This window comes from Excalfactoria chinensis, chromosome 25 (assembly GCF_039878825.1).
Source record: "Excalfactoria chinensis isolate bCotChi1 chromosome 25, bCotChi1.hap2, whole genome shotgun sequence".
NCBI classification, from domain to species: domain Eukaryota; kingdom Metazoa; phylum Chordata; class Aves; order Galliformes; family Phasianidae; genus Excalfactoria; species Excalfactoria chinensis.
The window spans coordinates 682,338-695,680 of record NC_092849.1 but is presented as its reverse complement, the minus strand read 5'-3'; the positions used below and the strand labels follow the sequence as shown (position 1 = coordinate 695,680).

At 40.5% G+C, this 13,343-nt stretch overlaps 1 protein-coding gene across 5 annotated transcripts in view; it reads right to left on the bottom strand.

Annotated features, from left to right (window-relative positions):
- Window positions 1–13,343, bottom strand: part of NSD3 (nuclear receptor binding SET domain protein 3) — a 30,029-nt gene that overhangs the window by 5,894 nt on the left and 10,792 nt on the right. For 3 of the 5 annotated variants that reach the window (XM_072357009.1, XM_072357008.1, XM_072357012.1), the window contains exons 6-15: window positions 12,835–13,338; window positions 11,904–12,036; window positions 8,923–9,023; window positions 6,450–6,495; window positions 5,787–5,917; window positions 5,156–5,284; window positions 4,653–4,779; window positions 4,064–4,261; window positions 3,340–3,510; window positions 1,146–1,295 (exon numbers count right to left, since the gene is read on the bottom strand). In XM_072357009.1, the coding sequence (XP_072213110.1) occupies window positions 1,146–1,295; window positions 3,340–3,510; window positions 4,064–4,261; window positions 4,653–4,779; window positions 5,156–5,284; window positions 5,787–5,917; window positions 6,450–6,495; window positions 8,923–9,023; window positions 11,904–12,036; window positions 12,835–13,338 (1,690 nt within the window). The remainder of the gene's footprint in view (window positions 1–1,145; window positions 1,296–3,339; window positions 3,511–4,063; window positions 4,262–4,652; window positions 4,780–5,155; window positions 5,285–5,786; window positions 5,918–6,449; window positions 6,496–8,922; window positions 9,024–11,903; window positions 12,037–12,834; window positions 13,339–13,343) is intronic. The other 2 variants (XM_072357010.1, XM_072357011.1) reach the window with 2 other exon arrangements.

The window sequence follows — 13,343 nt, the reverse complement described above, 5'->3', positions numbered from 1 at the left end:
ACAGCATTATCCAGCCACGTGGGCGTTCCAAAGTTCCCCAAACACAGTCAAACTTCAACTTAGTAATTTTTGCAATTATAATCTCAGAGGAAATACAGACCCGGTGTAAATTATCACAGCATTATCCAACATGGTAAAATGCCAGGAGATGTAAAAAAAAAAACTCGAGCAAAATCAAACAAATCTTTCAATGCTAAGCAAGAAAAAAAAATCGCTCTCGGATGCATTAGGAAGATATTGCTGAAGCTAAGCAGAGGGCTCAAAATAATTCTTGTTTTCAGGACTTACAGAAACTACTGAAAGCCATCAGTCTAGCAACACTGATAATAACCTAACTTTAGAATGGTTAATCGGGCACCATTTCTGTGGGGAATAAAATAACATCAGAGTATTTTAGAGAGACAACACGCATCTCCCCACAAGGCATTCTGAGATGCTCCTGCGCTACCCACACCAGCATGAAGTGAGCTCCCTCTCCTGGGAATAAACCCTCAGTCCTGTAGTTTTCTCCATAGGACAAAACCCCTCTGCTGGAGGTGCAGCCCCTCCTGCCACTCCTGCCCAGCAAAGCAGCAGCAGGAAAGGAACAGCCCAAGGACTGCAAGACACACATACGCAGCACAACCTCATCACCTTCCCTCTGCATCTCCTCTGGAATGGCAACAGCACCCACTGATGTTCCACCTGAAAAATCCTCCATTCCCTTGGGCTTGGCTTAGCCTACCTACAAGATCTGAAACAGGCTTCCCCTCTTCTTCTGTATATAAAACCAATTGAAGAAGTTGTTGGTCTGTACACCAAGGAAAGCACTGAATTGCAATGGTACCAAGCTCTATTTGCCTCTTCTTCCTATTGCTGTATGAACAGCTTCCTGATGGTGGAGTAATCTAGGCCAGATACAAAATGATTTAGCCTCTTCCAAGGAGAATTTAGTGACAGCAATTATTTTAAGCCCTTTTGTAATAATAATAATAAAAAAAAATTGCCAACAACATGAACACACGCTCACAATAATCAATGAGTGAAATTTACTGAAAAGCAGTAAGTGATGCTTGACAAGCAGACATATCTTGTTTGACTTAAAGAGAGAGAAATAACAGAAAAAAGCAAAAGTAAATTAAAGAGAAAGAAACTATTTTGGTTACCTTTCTCACATTTCTTTTTGGAAGCTGACGAAGGAGGAGGAATCATAGGTAATTTCATCAACTCAGCACGATTTGATTCATTCAGTAGGTAGTGGGATTTATAGGCATATGAACTGAACAGGGGGTCTGAATGATCCTGCACTACCAGCCCTATACGAAACAAACAGAAAGAGATGAGTTGCAATGAAACTACCCATGATTCCGTAAAGGAGAAAATAAAATAAAGCAAATGAACACCTATAATGCATATATGTGTAAATGGGAAAAAAAAGATAAAATGAAGAAAAGTCGGACAAAGTTTCTTCACTAAGAAAGAGGTTATATGTCAGAGAGACTAAATTCAATTGTAACTGGAAAAACCTGCAGTGAATAAAGCTTCTCCTAAGTGGAACTTCAATAGTGCTTTTACATTTGTGCAACTACAGGAAAGCACAAGAAAAGCAACCCATTGTCATCCTGTGCAAACCGCCCTCCCAAACAAGCAAAAGCAAGCTGATGCAAAGAGCTGGGTGATGACAGCCACTTCTAAGGCAATACCAGCAGCTGGGGCTACAGACAGGAAGAACAGAAGCCCTCCACATGGCCCCACAGCTGCAGAACTCACCATCCCACTTCCTAGAAACCCAAGATCTTACCTACAAAAGCATTTTGCTTTTATAATTGCTTTAGAATAACAAAAAAAAAAAGGTAACAGGAGGGCTCGGTGGTTCTGCAAGCATCAGGAGAAAGAATGGATGGAAATTCTGCCCTACATCCTTCGTGTTTAGGTAAGATCTGCACTAACAGCCTCCCCACAGCTGACATTTTGGAGCAGTCAAGCACTCTGTTCTGCTAAATGCCTTTATTTCAAATGATGCCTGTATGCTTTTTTTCTGTCTTTCTTTACTGAGAAGAGTTTACCCACACTGCTCCAAGTCAGGCAGCGTGGGTCAGAGAGCCAGAGCTACAGATAAGAAGCATTTGGCTAATAATTCTGGGAACAGCATTACAGCTGAGACCCAAGGAAGCATGGAGGATGAGGCACCAAAGATTGCCACTAACTCATTCCCCTGAGAGAGGGACACAGAGCTGAGTGCTGAGAAGAAGTTTTGGAGTTATGGTACTGATGAGAGCAGAATGGTGTCTGCCTGCCTGCCAAGCACAACCTCAGAACAACTCCTAAAGCAAGGATGACCTACACGCATGCAGTTACAATGAACTATGAAGTGCTTTAATGAAGGATATTTCAAGAAGGTGAATAAGAAGTCTTAAATGCTTGAAGTATCTCACGATGAACAAGTTTTAATGATTGGGTATTGCATTTTCCCACCTCACTCATGTTTTACATCTGAACACAGAGTATCTCCTTCTAACATCAACTAAAACTAACTAGGTAACTGTTCTCACATGTAGATGCCCAAGTATTTCTAGACTGTTCAGCTCATCTCCTTCCAAGCAGTTCCTTTCCCACAGATGCTGTCCTTACCTTATGGCCCTATGCTGACCACGTATGACTAGACAGAACTCAATCCAACCCATCCAGCAAGTTTGCTCATGTAGCCTCACACATTCTTTCACCAATGAAAACAATGTTTTTGCATTGCTTGAGTAACTGGTGTGCTGAAACTTTTCAGCTTGCTATTTGGAACGAGTCAAATGACTGGAGAGCCATCAAAGTAAAAAATGGAAAGAAAAAGGGAAAAAAAAAAATGGACACATGGAAAATCCTAGCATGGAACTTGTATATATGGTATTGAAAATGCTTTCTTTTCAAAGTTCTCAAACATGATGGTAGTTCGATCTTAAAATGGTTTCTTTTCTAGCTCATGAGTAAGCCCTCACTCCCAGCCTTAAGCATTTCAATTGTTTCTATTTGTGAGTAGTAAAGAATCCCACTTCTGCTTAACAAACAGTGAATGATAACACAACGTTCATTCTCAGATTGCAATGACTGGAACTGGGGGCTCAGGATCTATTCTATTGGCAGCAGAAGCATGCCTTCTGAGTACTGAACATGAGGGACCAAAATAGCATGTAGAAACTTAACATGAACTGCTGACTACACCAAAAAACCAAACCAAAAACAAAACACAAAGCATTAGAATCCCTCACAGCCCTAAGAGATGCTTCTTTCACATCATTTTTATCATTAAACTGCACAAGTGACAATAGAAGAACTATAAAACAGAGGGAGGAAATAAACAGTTGTGCTCACCTCTTGCACAAACGAAACAAAAGCCTACATTTACAGCTGATGAGGAGTGATTCCTTTTGGAATGGTTACTACAGATGAGAATGTGGGATGACACAAATAAGCTTCCTGCAGCAATACAGCCATCTCCTGAGTGATAGGCAATGGGACATCTGAAACATCTCACCATGCGACCTGTTCAATATAAATGCAGAAAAACGCACCGTGTCACCCCGGAGTCAAGATATGGTACAAGATACCACAGACAGACGCAAGACTGACTTTTATTCCACTCGGAGTGCTAGATTACAGACATTTACACCTTGAAAAAAGTTTCACAAAAGTTAGCTTTCACTTCAGAACTCTGTTAGGAAAAAACATGTGGTTTAAACGTTCCAGAGTCTGCTTTTTGGCTTAATTATTTTAGTTCATATCTAAACAGATACTTTTTTCCCCTGAATTGTTTTTAATAGTCACTCCCAATTGTCCTGAGATAAAGTGAACTCCTCAGCCTTGTGCTGCTAACCCTTGGCTTACATTAAACTCAGCAACAGGAGACAACTTCAGCATTGCAGATCCAGGAGTGCTCAGACCAATGGTCTCAGGCTGCTGGCTGCTTCCCCACCCACAAGAGATTTAACGACTCCATTAAGAACAAAACCCTTCTTGCTGCATTACTGGTAGACAGACTCATTGTGATGATGCATTTGACCTTCCTCCTGCTGTTCAGCGTCAACATTGCTCTCACCTTTGCTTGCTTTATGGATGTCCTTATCCACGGAGCAGGCAGAACAGCAATGTTGTGGGCACCGAAATCCTCGTGACTCAAACAGAGCTGTGGCAAACTTGCGCACACATGCCTCGTGGTAGAATTTACCGCATGCACTGACAGAGCAGCGCTTCACATCTTTGCCAGGAAGTTTGCAAGAAAAGCACGTGTGTTCTCCTTGAAAAAAAAAAAGGAAATAAAGAAGCCAGAGTGTAGCTGTCAGTACTTTGAGATGCAGATGCTGTTGAGAAAAACATCCTGAAATGAACAGAACTTTGTTGCTCTGACCAATAGAGGTGTTTATTAGTTATTATAACTCACAGGCACTACTGAATTACTGTTAGCCTGAACTGCTATATGCTGAGAGTACTCTTGGTTTCTTACCCTTTCTCTTACCAGAAGCTTGCTATGGAGAGCGAAAATCTGGTCTCAGAGGTTAAAAGAAAGTAACAGAATAGACCTATCTGAAACACTTTAAGGTCCTGTAAATAAACCTTGGCTTGTTCTGATCATATTGTGGCAGGGCAGCAAATCCTTGCCCATTTCTCAACCATGGGAACACACTCACCGTTTTTACACTCTGTGCAGAAGAACTTCTCCTCCGGCATTGCCTTCAGGCCCAGACACTCCATATGAAAGGTGCTGCAGCACTCACCCTCGCAGGACACCAGTGACTCACCAGAGCTCTCACAGATCTTAAACAGAGTCACAATAAATTAGGAGAATTGCCTTACATCCCAAAGTAGACTTGACAAAATCTATGGGCTGAAAGCAATCCCAAAATTTACGGCAGCTTTCTCTTGTAACAGCATGAGTCTCTCCAAAATGGAAGGAGAGGTTCTACAAGATCCACCTGGCATCCTAGTTCTCTCACACCTAGATAGAAAGACGAGCTTCTCCTTAGTGTTCCTAATTCTTAAGCTCTCCTAGGAGAGATCATAGTGTCCTGAAAGCCTTGATACTCTAAGATATGGTTAAAGCAAACTAGTATGATTTAATAAGTCTATTGCCTCAAACTAACAGGAACATTCAAAACATCTTTACAGCTCCTTTAACAGTGCTATCATTTACCTGACAAACAGTGTCTTTTTTAGTTGTTCCAGTTCCTCTCCTGGATAAGCTGGAGTCCACTGACTGCACATCAGAAGCATCAGCATCGACTGCAGCCGACGGGCTGTCCGAACGCTTTCCAAAACTACCCTACAAAGAGGGAAAGTCCAAAGCACTCAAACAAGACACTTTCAAAAGACAATCACACTGTAAAAAACAATATTTTACATCATCACTGATTAAAAGATTATTCAGCATATCAAGAGGTTCAAACACCCTTGAAAAGTTGTTGGCCTTCACTATGACACAAGAAATGCTGCCTTTTTGACATATCTTTTACCTAGACGAGTAAAAAAAAAAATGTCTATTTCACTCTTTCTGGAAACCTGTTTCATACTGGCATCCCAAAACCCCCAAGGAATCTAACAGCTTCGCAAAGAGCAAAATGAGTCAGTGACCAATTTGGTTTGCCAGATGATGTAATGTGAAGGGTTAGAACTAAACAGTAATTAAAGAAAGCTTATGCTTTACTTCTTAGACAACAAAAGACCAAGACAGAAGGAAATACCATACTCATACTTAGCAACAGGCAACTGAAGAGACTAATACATTGATTAATTGGACACATCTGTGAGAAACAATATTCCTTTACCTGTAAATCATTGAGTCCTCTTGAATCAGAGTCAGATGCATCTCTGTAAGCTGAGCTCGTCAGTTCTACATCAGTTGAGGCTCGACTCCTCTTCTTTAAAGGTTTACAGGAATCTGAAATCTCGCTGGCACCTTAACACAACACACTAAAATTAGTCTTAACATACATTTTTTTCCTTTTCTTTTTTCCTTAAAAACAGTAAAGGAAAATGAAAATGAGGCAGCCTGAAAATGGACTTCATTTGCCAATTTTCAGCTTGCAACTTTGATACTAGTTTAATCCTCTGTAAAGACCTAATTAACTGGCAATCACTATAGGAAGTCCTTGTGACAATCTTCTGAATACACTGACATAGCAGAAGAAGCTACTAAGTTGTGTGCAACACAGGATAAGCCCTCAGGAGATTACCTCTTCATCATTCATCTTTAAAATATGGCTAAGCTAAAGCATCATCTTATAATCGTATTAAGTGCTTACAGCACATCAACAACATAACTATCCTTCCAACTAGCGATGCAAAACCAAACAAAGCAATTGAGCAAACCAAGCCACGTTCATCACTAGAAAGCTTCAAGACCTCTGTAGCTCACACAGGATGAAAACCACTGCCAAAGTGTGATGAAGAGACAGGAATTTTCCATGAAGTTCATGTGTGAGACTCACCTTTCTGCAGGCCTGTCTTCACTGCTGTCAGTGGAACCATTTCAACCTGTTTGAATAGGAAAATCCATAGTTAAAAACAAAGGAACAGTTTTCCCCTAGTATTAAAAAGAAAACGTTAAACTTTAAGTGATTAGCATCTCTGAACTCATGTGCAGACTGTCATCCCCTCCTCAGTGCGAGCCTTCTTGTCCTGTTGGATTTAATCCTAGCTGCCTATGCTGAGTACCAGGAGACAAGGCAGCCATGCGTTCACTAGCAAGGTCCTTTCCAGTCACTCCCTTTCTGCATGAAGACGACAGAAAACTTCAGCCGTGTCCAGCAGGCAGGAGCGGGGTTCAGTGTGGCAGCCAGCCCTGATGCCTTTGTATAACCCCACACCTGTGTAAGCACAAGTTGACCTTAACAGGCATGACACTCAGGTTAGTGAGACACTTAACGTATCGCCATTTAAGGCACATCCACCAAGCATGCACTCCAAGCTCCTGGGAACACAGACCTTCTCTGTATAGAGTGCTGCAAGGCCACGGGGATGGGGGCATGGACTTGGCACAGAGCATTGCAGAGCTCTATACAGCTGGAAACTCAATGTCAGTACACACCTAAGCAGACAAGTTTACAGTCTTGCAAAAGCACTTCAGACTCTCGATCCTCTATCAGTAGGGCACGTTTACAATCTGCTCTGCCAACGTACATGAAACATGAGAATTTGGTGAAGGGATAATAATTAGAGAGGAAAGTTGTTGCCTTAAGTCCTGGTTTTAAGGTTAAGGGTTACAAGTTACTTCTTTTACAACGTGGTTACATATGCATGTAGAAACACATTTAGTAAATATTTAAGGATTATTCTATATTTTTTTAAAAAATATTTTATTTTGTTGTACAATAGGTAAAAACATACAATAGAAGGATTTGTATAGGATACATTTCAGAATACAAATATAAAATCTAAACAATCACTTTTATTTCTCCACTAGTCACTGTAACAGTAGCATTAACATTTTGTTTTTCCCATTAATTGTACTCGTTCCAGTTATAACTTTATACCAAGTCGATGCAGACTAATTTGGGAATCAGTTGCAAGAAAACTTGACTTTGGGTAACAAATATTGTTGCATAATTGTAAGAAGTAATTTTTTTCTTTTAATATAACTTAATACATTCAAGGTTACGCGCATTACAGTGCATCTGTGTTTAATTTTTAGTTATACACTTTTCCTGAGAAAAGCACTTCAATGTTCATTATCTTAGTTAGCTGGATAATAGAAGCAAGCAAAGCTAACTGGGATCCATGAAATTCATATTGTTGGTTCTTATACCTTTGTTAAATTAAGAAACATTTAGGAACATAAAATAAGGTTTGAAGACACGGAGGCTGCAACACCCCCAGACAAGAGGCTGAAAGGAACGTGGGGTGCTTCACACCCCAATATTTACGTTGCTTTCAAGTTTCTTTCTGCAGTTTTCCAGAGTTAGAACACTCTGCTGCTGAGCACGGATGTAAATGCTGTGACATCAAAAGAATAACGTGAAAAAAAGCAACTGGGTCCAGGTCTACCTTCAACCTCTGAATGAATGAAGTGCAAAATAAAGTGTAAAGGGCAAAGAATAAATTAGAATAAAAAGAGCTAAAAAACAAACCCAAAATGTTCCCCTTCCCATATAAAATCTGTAGCCCAATCGCCCCTTTTATAAAATCCTCATTGGAAAAAACTATCCTATGAAACATTTCACATAAAATCCTCTGGTTTCAAAAGGAAAGCGGAGAGTGAAAATCGACCACGTAAGGAAAAGAACCAACAACTTTGACAAACTTGTTAAAAAAAGCATTTTCAGTTTTTAACATCAAATTACGTTCATTCGCTGAACTTTCCTATTCATTTTCACGCAGAAATTTTGTTTGTTTTAAAGCAACAACATTTGTCTGTCTGACATCCAGATTAAAGGAATGCCCTGTACACGTTAGATCTAGTTAAGGGGGGGAAAAAATGTATATCCCAGAAGAGCTGTTTTGGTGACATCTGCCAACACAGAAGTCTGACTATTAAATCATTCCCAGAGTCCATTTTCAAAAGTGGTCAGGTTAATCAGTCTAATTTCATCTGAAAAACAAAACCTCAATACAAACCAGCAGCTAAATCAAGAGCAAAAGGAAGGAACCTGGTGGTAAATTCCATCAAATAGAAGTTACTGAAACAAAATCATTTTGCTCATAACAGAAATCTCAAAGGAAACATGGCAGGTTCGTTAGGAGTCTTGCATCATTGAGTTCCCATTTTCCATAGCCTGACTGATACTGTGAAGATGCCAGTAGCAGAGTCACAGCAATGGTATTGACAAGGGGATTTCATGAAGGATAGTCCAAAACGAAACCCGATGGGGAAAAAAAAAATGGAGAAAAATAAAAAGGCACTAATATAAGCCACAACATTTATGAATACAATATATTTTAACTCTCTACATGGAGGAAGCCAACCTGCTCCTTTTTGATCTTCTTCTTTGGCACAACTTCGGTGGATTTCTCAGACTCGGAGCGGGTTCGAATCGATCTTCTCTGTTGCTTCTTTTCTACAGAACCTGAAGAAGGAAAAAAGGTTTCTATTATACCCTTCCTTGTAATTCTGAGCTACAGCAACATGTTCAGCATCAAATCAACAGCTGAATTAACGAAGCCAAGACTTTGTCCTTTTGATTGTTTTATTTTTAAATTCAGTTCCAAGCTATTTGCTGGTGCTGTGGTTTGCATAGAAAGAAAGAGTCGCTTCAGACAAAGGCACCGGTAACAGTACAGAACAAGCTGGAATCCAGGCCAGGCAAATGGATTTTCAAGACACACCTCTCAGTCCTTATTCTGGTTAATTTTTAACCAAATAGTCCATATTTGGTATTTATGGAAGGCATCCACAATCAACTTCTTCAACTAAAACAAGCCAGAAATGGAAGACACAAAAACCAGGTTCCAAGTTTTCACTCCCACAGACAGCTGTGGGCCCTACAGGGGTGTGAGCCTTCACCCAGGACTCAGGCTACCACGAAACAGTAAAGCAAGAACCTCCCTGTTACGTGTGCTATCGCTATGAAATCTAAATGCTCAATAGAAAGCACAGAAGCAGTGATCACAGAGATCACAGAGCCCTGTATCAGAGAAGAAACCCACAAGTTATTGCCTTCAGCCAATATTAAACACACTCTCAATCAAAGTAACAGGCACTTTTTTCCCATCCCTGCTCTCCAAGGATGCAGTACATCACCTCCACAATGCTCCTATCCCATCTGCATTTTGATCCAGAGTTTCAGGACAGGTTTCAGACCAGCACTCTACCTCACCCTGACAAGGTCAGGTCAATTCTGTTCCAGCTGTATATGGAAAGCAGAGGCATTATGAATTCTCATAGTTGTTTTCTTATTACCAGCTTTCAGGTCACAGAATTATTCTCCCAGCACTATGGAATTCTGTATATCTAACTGCAGGTTATTATTAAGGATTCCCAGAGTCCTTGTGTAAAATATTTAACATAAAGGCATCCTGAAGCTCCAGTGACCTTAAATTTGAAAACAGGACTTTGTAGTTACGTTCCATGAGAAGGGACCAACAACTGCCTGGACTTTGGAAACAGCTTTGAATGTGACTGCATACTTCAGTGTGTACTGAAGGAAAGCCCCATGCACCGTAACAGGTGTTATCAGGTGGAGTTTTACGTATCCAAAAAACCTATGGAAGTAGAAAAAAAAAGAAAAGAAAGAGAGACTCAGAATTCTCACCCCCCTACATCTGAAGAGCCATTGTGAAGGTGAAGCTTTTAGTCCCAGGTAAGGAAAACAAAACAGAGATCACCTCTGCAGCTACAAGGCAATTAAAGTAACAAGTGTTTCAAAAAGCTCAAGCAACTATAGCAACTAAAATTGGAAAAAAAGAGCCACTGCCAAAAACCAGCAGAGGAAACCCTGCTTGCACTGGGAAACCCCACTTGCACCAGAACATCCAGTCTGCTCAGTCTGTATTGTAAAGCCCTACACAGCCCAGAACATAGCATACAATAAATAAACTTACCTAAAAGCTAGCCAAGTACAGAAAGTGTAGTAAGTATGCAGAGGAAACTGTTCCCACCTATGCTGACTACTGAGGCATCTGACCTAGAGTTTCATTTATGTCCAGAAAGGGAGCAATAACAAACAGTCAAAGCAGAAGTGACACCAAGTAACTCAAGATCTTCCCACCTGGTTTTGTGGTCAGGTCTTTTTTGTGTGTTTTAACTGTAACAAATCTGCTGCTTTTTTTAGGGTGTTTTTTTGGTCCGTATCATGACCATTTGCTCATCCTGCTATTATAGCAACTCAGTGTGCTCTTCCACAACCTAAAATTTACTTCTACACACCTAACATAAAACAATTTGAGGCCGTACCAAAGTTATTTCTACCAGCACGCTAGCAAACAAGCAACAGCTGATGGACTGTACAAAATACATGAAAAACAGAAGACACGATAGGGACTGGAGGAACCTGAAAATCTATTGCTTTAGGAAGACATGAACTACATCACTTCAGAAACCTCCATCTCCTCCCCAGTGGGTTACGTGTCTCCTTTTGATGCTGCTGAGAGAACACACTGCTGAGTGAAATTCCTGCTGGTGGGGAGAAGGTAAACCCATTTGGACAAACTCCCATTAGCTATTCCTTGGAATCAAAACACAAAATAAACCCATTGGTATTCTGTTCTAAACCAAGGAGCACTCAATCCGTTTTTCTCTCATTCTTCTCTACTACTGTACTACAAATTAAGCTTCAAATAGCTGGTCCCAGGCATTCCCTTTTCAGTTCAAGCTCCATTATCTGCTTCAGTGGTTCTCTTCAGACAATACTTAAAAAATATTGTCGTTTTATGATGGGGCCCCCTAAAGAACACCATCAGAACCAAGCACTGCATCATTCTGCTGATGGAGTGAGCCAAAGCAGGAAAAAAATCACTGCCCTCTACAAAGGTCATACTGGAATTCATCGACAAAGTTTGGTAAAGCACCCATCACAATTCAAAACCATTCCTTACTAAACTGTGTCACTTCCAGATTCTCTTCCTTTGATCTCCACTGTCATATTTTATACTCAGGGCCAAAAGCCATCGCAGTACTCTGCTAACACATGCCTACTATGCTGTCCTGTCTTCTAAAACAACTTGCAACCTGTTGCCCACAAGGCATTTATCCTTCTTATAGTTTGACTTGGATACTCCAAGTTGCAAGCGCTGAAAGCTCTGAGGCCTAGCCAGCTAAAATGCATCAGTTAGACACCCCGTGCTCCTCAAACATCTGAGCTCATCATGTGCTGAATTAGCCATGTTTGGTAGGGCTGCTATGTAAATGAAAAGACATTCAAAATCATTTTTATTTAACAAGAAAATGCCAGTTTTCACATCTGAATTTTAATGCCAGACTGTCCAAAGTGCCCTTGCACTCTGCCTACCTGCTGATCCAGAAGTTGTTTCCGGAGATGATGCGTTTTGCACATTGCACGTTGCTTTTTCATTTCTCTGACTGGATGAAGAATTAAGCTTCTCCTGCCCTTTGACGCTTATTTCTGCTTTGTTACCAACTCCCTTAAAAAAAACAAACAAACCAACAACACAATACAAAAAGATTTTGTCAGCCCACTTAAATGTATTATGGCTTCCAGGCATATTAATCTATCTCCAGTCAGAACAGAAACCTTCAACGCAATACATATATGTGATCTATATTACTGAACTGCTTCTTTGCAAAACTTTCCATCCCTCTCCATCTCCCCTTATATAAAGGAAAAAAAAAAACAATAATAATCCAGTGACTTTTCTAAACATTACCTTCTCTATAATGCTTAGGATGAAATAAATACTCTCCAGGAAGAGAGGCAGGAGAAGGAGGCAGAGAAATAGTCCTAAACCTTTTCCTTACACTGACTGCGAGAAGCTGCTGTGCACCTGAAGGAAGCTAGGAGGCAGAACTCATTTTAGAAGTCTGTTATGCAAAATGGAGTTATTAGTTTTCAATACTTTATTAACATTTTTGTACTTTCATCTGTTTTCCCCCAAGTAAACTGATTTTTAAGATTTTCAGAGAATTCTCTCTATTATTTCAACTACAAGCTGGAACTTGAACATCTCATCAGCAAATGTGTGACCATCTGCAGGGAGCTTCTTGGCCAACAATACAGTCACTGCTAGAGGCTTTGGGATGCACTGAAATTAAGAGTTTAACACAACAGACGATTGTTAGAGGATCCTATCTTTTGTTAAACTTAATCTCTGCAATGAAAGAAACATGCACTGTGGAAGTATGATGGATGCTGGTTTAAGCTCCGCAATAAGATAAACTTGGATTAACTTAGGAAAAGAGGAGTCACTACACTAAGTACATACCTTAGTGGAATAAACAAACTGATCGATGAGTTTTCCATCCCCAGCAGCATTTTGAAGAGCAAAAACCTGTTCAATTTTAACAACTGGAGACATGTTACATTTCTGAAGATCCAAGTTGTGCATGGTTATTGAAGCTGGTAAGGATTTTCTAGCTGCAGCTGTTTTCCATGCAATTTTCACAGGTGGTGGCTCCTCTTCTTCTGCACTTGAGTGCCTCCGTTGGCTCTGCCTTCGCAGCTCTGCACTGGAAGGTGATCCTGTTACCACGTTGGTGTGCTCTGGCTGGGTGTTCAATGCTGGCTTTGGACGCCGGTTCTTCTTGCTCTCTGATTTAGAAGCAGTGGTCTTTTTGGCTTTTGACAAAACCTCCTCTGGCTCTTTGTCTATATAAATGAAGGTGTATTGTTCTATCCTTTCTTCCCGAGTCATTTTCAATGCTTTCTCAGCATGGGCAATACCAATATCCCACTGAGCACGCTCTCTTTGTGGCCTTGGTTTGCGAATCTTAA